At 37.4% G+C, this 5,134-nt stretch overlaps 1 protein-coding gene across 1 annotated transcript; it reads left to right on the top strand.

The window, feature by feature from the left end:
• The first annotated feature begins 2,794 nt into the window (after window positions 1-2,794).
• LOC117341005 lies at window positions 2,795-5,095 on the top strand. The gene is made up of 3 exons (XM_033902803.1): window positions 2,795-2,942; window positions 3,443-3,649; window positions 4,068-5,095. Exons 1-3 carry the CDS (start codon window positions 2,795-2,797, stop codon window positions 5,093-5,095), a joined length of 1,383 nt encoding a protein of 460 aa, XP_033758694.1.
• The last annotated feature ends 39 nt before the right edge of the window (window positions 5,096-5,134 follow it).

The raw sequence follows: 5,134 nt of genomic DNA, 5'->3' as shown, positions 1-5,134 counted from the left end.
GTATTCTATTGAAGAAGGCAAAACTATTAAATACCAAATGGTTAAATAATTAACTTGTAAATATATTAACATGTAGAACTTTTAACTAGTTAAACTATTAACTGGTTAAGCTATTAGCTGGTTAAACTATTAACTGGTTAAACTATTAGCTGGTTAAATTATTAGTTGGTTAAACTATTAGCTGGTTAAACTATTAACTGGTAAAACTGTTAGCTGGTTAAACAGTATAAAACTGATTGCTTGTTTGCTAGGTTTCCATCTGAAGAGTGAATTATTAAGCTTTATTTACATATTATACATATAACTGTATCATATTTATAAGAGTTGACATCCTCTATATTATACATATAACTGTATCATATTTATGAGAGTTTACATCCTCTATATTATACATATAACTGTATCATATTTATGAGAGTTGACATCCTCTATATTATACATATAACTGTATCATATTTATAAGAGTTGACATCCTCTATATTATACATATAACTGTATCATATTTATAAGAGTTGACATCCTCTATATTATACATATAACTGTATCATATTTATAAGAGTTGACATCCTCTATATTATACATATAATGTATCATATTTATAAGAGTTGACATCCTCTATATTATACATATAACTGTATCATATTCATAAGAGTTGACATCCTCTATATTATACATATAACTGTATCATATTCATAAGAGTTGACATCCTCTATATTATACATATAACTGTATCATATTTATAAGAGTTGACATCCTCTATATTATACATATAACTGTATCATATTTATAAGAGTTGACATCCTCTATATTATACATATAACTGTATCATATTTATAAGAGTTGACATCCTCTATATTATACATATAACTGTATCATATTTATAAGAGTTGACATCCTCTATATTATACATATAACTGTATCATATTTATAAGAGTTGACATCCTCTATATTATACATATAACTGTATCATATTTATAAGAGTTTACATCCTCTATATTACACATATAACTGTATCATATTTATAAGAGTTGACATCCTCTATATTACACATATAACTGTATCATATTTATGAGAATTTAAATCCTCTGTGTAATACACATAACTGTATCTATGAGACATTTGTAAATGATAGCAGTACCGGCATCGCCATTAAGTAGGAAACTGAGAGATATATTCACTGATCAAAGCATTCATAATGGCTTTGTGAGATATAACACAGTGTGAGTCAATACATGATTTAAGTATATACAGCAGGTGTGCATTCCATCAGGGACGAGGCAGACTACACGACCGCCATACTTGTACTCCGAAACAAAGGTATTCTCTTATAATATTCATATTTTTCTATAATTGATATGTATGCTATTGAGAACAATTCTTAAATCATCTCATATATTAAAACGTCTTCTGCGATTTTAATACTTGTGTAGTTAACATGAAGGGGGAATCGTCGTCATACCAAGATGATAAAATTAAAACGAAGTGAGCCATAGCTTTGCATCATTTAAATTATTACAATTTTAAGAAGAAACAAAATAGCATGTGGTTAATACACCAGAAAACATTTTGAAATCATCTCGAAAATGTTGATGAAACTATCGACTGATCGTTGGATCATATTTGTTGCCAGTGTGAAAACAATTTTGGTGACAGATGAATAGAGATCACACAACGAGTGGATGTTGAATTTGGTACTGTCGTGTTTCCTGTTTCTAACTCAATATAAATCGTCAGGGATGGGATTGTGACCTGGTTTGAATAAATGAGTGTTTGCTGACTTATAAAGTGTAAAATGTCCATAATTGATATTCAAAAATATATCTTGATATAGTGCATCACTAACTATGTGTCGCGGTGCTATCTGCTCCCCACTGAAAATGCTGATTAATCGCTGTCACTGACGGAGGTCAAGACCCTTGGTCTGGACGGAGTTATAGACCCTTGGTCAGGGAGGAGTTCTAGATCCTTGGTCTGGACGGAGTTATAGATCCTTGGTCAGGGCGGAGTTCTAGATCTTTGGTCAGGGCGGAGTTCTAGATCCTTGGTCAGGGCGGAGTTCTAGACCCTTGGTCAGGGCGAAGTTCTAGATCCTTGGTCAGGGAGGAGTTCTAGATCCTTGGGCAGGGCGGAGTTATAGATCCTTGGTCTGGGCGAAGTTCTAGATCCTTGGTCTGGGCGAAGTTCTAGATCCTTGGGCAGGGCCGAGTTATAGACCCTTGGTCAGGGCGGAGTTCTAGACCCTTGGTCAGGGCGGAGTTCTAGATCCTTGGGCAGGGCGGAGTTATAGATCCTTGGTCTGGGCGAAGTTCTAGATCCTTGGGCAGGGCGGAGTTATAGACCCTTGGTCAGGGCGGAGTTATAGACCCTTGGTCTGGACTGAGTTATGGATCCTTGGTCAGGGCGGAGTTCTAGATCTTTGGTCAGGGCGGAGCTCTAGATCCTTGGTCGGGGAGGAGTTCTAGATCCTTGGTCAGGGCGGAGTTCTAGACCCTTGGCCTGGGACGTTTCAGGTACACTGGCCTGTTAATTAATGTTTATCATAAATATGCCACCTTAAAGAAGACCTCTACATAGTAACGATATGGATCCCAGGGCTCTTACGGTCTATTTTCTGTCATATGTTATTCAATATTTTATTGTTCTTTAAATGTTGTTGCCTCCCAGATTCCAAATACTGTGTTAAAATGTCTCGTAGGTTTCCGTTTCTGGGTGTTGGTGCGTCTGAATTAGTCCTTTTACTTGCTAAATATGTGTGTTGACGATGTGATAAATTTTATGATTTCAAAATTCATAGATGGGATTATGTTGCTGTAACCACCGTTGGATGAAGTTGATAGGACTGGCATTGGGCTGTCTTGGTGAGTTCGTCACAGGATCCTTGTACGTATTCAATGTGTACCTTGGAGCTATCAAGAGGACGTTCAACTACACACAACGTGAAGGTTAGAATACAGAAGATATATCAGCTGAAGCACGGTATATCATCTAGTCATGATATCATTGTAATTTTCAACAGTTTAAATCAACTATTTTCACTCATCAGTGAATTGTTTACTTTTTGAAATATTAGATCTACTCATTTCCATTATATTATCCGTGTGAGAATTAATTACACTATCAAATTTCATGTATAACACTACTGAAATACATTAATATTTTGTCTCGACTTTGATCCAGGTGCTATACATTCCCTATTAACTGAACGATGCAGAAATTACCTGCATTAAACGGATATTATTGATTTTAACAGAGTATATGATGAATTATATTTAAATAACTAGGATCCGCTAGGATCGAACCCGCGACATCTGGCTTACTAGTCTTACGCCAACCGGTCGAGCTAAAGAGAAGAATTTTAGCAGAGAGGTATATTGCGGCCAGTATTTTACCAGGGTTATATTAAATTCTCTCCATTCTAATACTTGCAAAGTTTTTGTTGTAGTGGAACTTCAATCGTCGCTTCTCTATGTGGGTCAGGGATGTGGTTTCCTTCCAGGGATGTTCTTCGACAGGTTCGGACCTGCTTGGTCGTCCGCCGTCGGTCTCGCCTTGGGTGTTGGTTCATATCTGTTTTTGTGGAGCACATCCAAGGCTGTCCTCTTCTACAGCCTTCGTAGCTGGCTGATGGGCATCTACTTCTTTTTGGCAGGTATTGAGTAAATATTATGCCTGTTTAACAATCTGTAATCCGTTATGAAATGTTAAATATGGCTAGGATGTTAAATAGCAAACTCTCTATTGGCAGGAGCTATAGACAAGGGAACTTCAACAAGATATGCTGTCAAAGTGATTCGCACAGAGTTTATTTTGCTTTCACTATTATCGACTTAACCAGCTCAATTCCATGAAAGGCGCTTCGACCAATTATGATTTGAAGACATCAATGTTAACTATTACTATAAAATAAGAAAAATCACAATGTTAATCATAGATATTTTCGTATTCATAAATTTGACGCTAATTATAAATAGTGAGTCACTGTAAAACAATTAAATTACAGCTTGATACATTTTAATGCTAGTTGTAATACAACATATATGCTATTACGGTCATTTATATATTGCTAGGATTGGGCTCTTCATTTACCTACATGGTGGCACTCAACACAAATCTTGTGAACTTCAACCATCAGCAAAGAGGCAAGGTCATGGGGACGCTGAACCTCTTTTTTGCAGGAAGTCCATTCGTGTATTCCTTAATTTATTACCATGCATTCAACGGGCATGATCCAGAGAATTTGGAGAGTTTCCCTCACATGATGCTACTCCTTGCAATATCGTTTGCTGTCGTGAACATCATGTGTATTTTGTTCTTAAGAATGCTTCCCGAGGACAAGGAAAGCGTTAAATCAGCGGTCTCGTACGAGGACATAAACGGAATTCTAAACGATCTGAACCCTATACCAGAAAAAGACCAGGCCATGTCACTAACACAGCTGGCTGGAAACTGCAATTTCCATGCATTGCTATGGGTGTTTATATTAACAGCTTCAGTCGGAGTGTTCGTCACCAATAACCTAACAGAGATTGCCACAAGTGTAATGCTTGACGAGCACAACCCTACTCTTGTGCTTCTGATCCCAGTCTCCGTCATGGTAGTCAGCATTATGATAGGGGTATTCTCGGATAGGTATATTGAAACGTTTCCAAGGTCAAGTGTGCTCCTAATAGGTATCGGCTCGTTCGTTATTTCGCAGATGTTGTTCCTATTATTGGTCGACGTCTTCTCCATCTTGATCATAGCTACTATTTTGGTTGGAGTTGGTAACGCTATCATGTGGTCCCTCGGGCCAGCCTTGATGACGGACATATTGTACATCGGTAATCTCGGCAGGAACTGGGGTATCATACTCCTTGTAAATTCGCTTGTCTGTTTTGCTCTACAAGAGACGTTTGGTATCCTATATGAGAGCGCCATCACTATGCCTAATGAACTTTTCTGTTACGGCTTACATTGCCTGCGTGGTGCGTTCGGTATCGGACTCGCCTCTACTATTCTGTCGGTCGTCCCAGCATTAGTACTTGTGATTAGAACGAACAGTTCGTTACCAAAACCCAAACCAGAAATGAACGGAACAATCGCTATTCTCGAATAGAGAACAAACATAATAGGAGGAAAGAATTCCAAGAAATGA

The sequence above is a fragment of the Pecten maximus genome, chromosome 2, assembly GCF_902652985.1.
Source record: "Pecten maximus chromosome 2, xPecMax1.1, whole genome shotgun sequence".
NCBI classification, from domain to species: Eukaryota; Metazoa; Mollusca; class Bivalvia; order Pectinida; family Pectinidae; genus Pecten; species Pecten maximus.
The sequence above is the reverse complement of the archived record's forward strand: the minus strand, read 5'-3'. Positions and strand labels throughout refer to the sequence as shown.

Bases quoted from the DNA above. Each gene is read 5' to 3' on its own strand.
- LOC117341005 (XM_033902803.1), top strand. From the start codon at position 2,795: ATGGGATTATGTTGCTGTAACCACCGTTGGATGAAGTTGATAGGACTG. The intron at 2,943-3,442 runs GTTAGAATACAG...TTTTTGTTGTAG, and splicing joins CAACTACACACAACGTGAAG to TGGAACTTCAATCGTCGCTT. The intron at 3,650-4,067 runs GTATTGAGTAAA...ATATATTGCTAG, and splicing joins CATCTACTTCTTTTTGGCAG to GATTGGGCTCTTCATTTACC.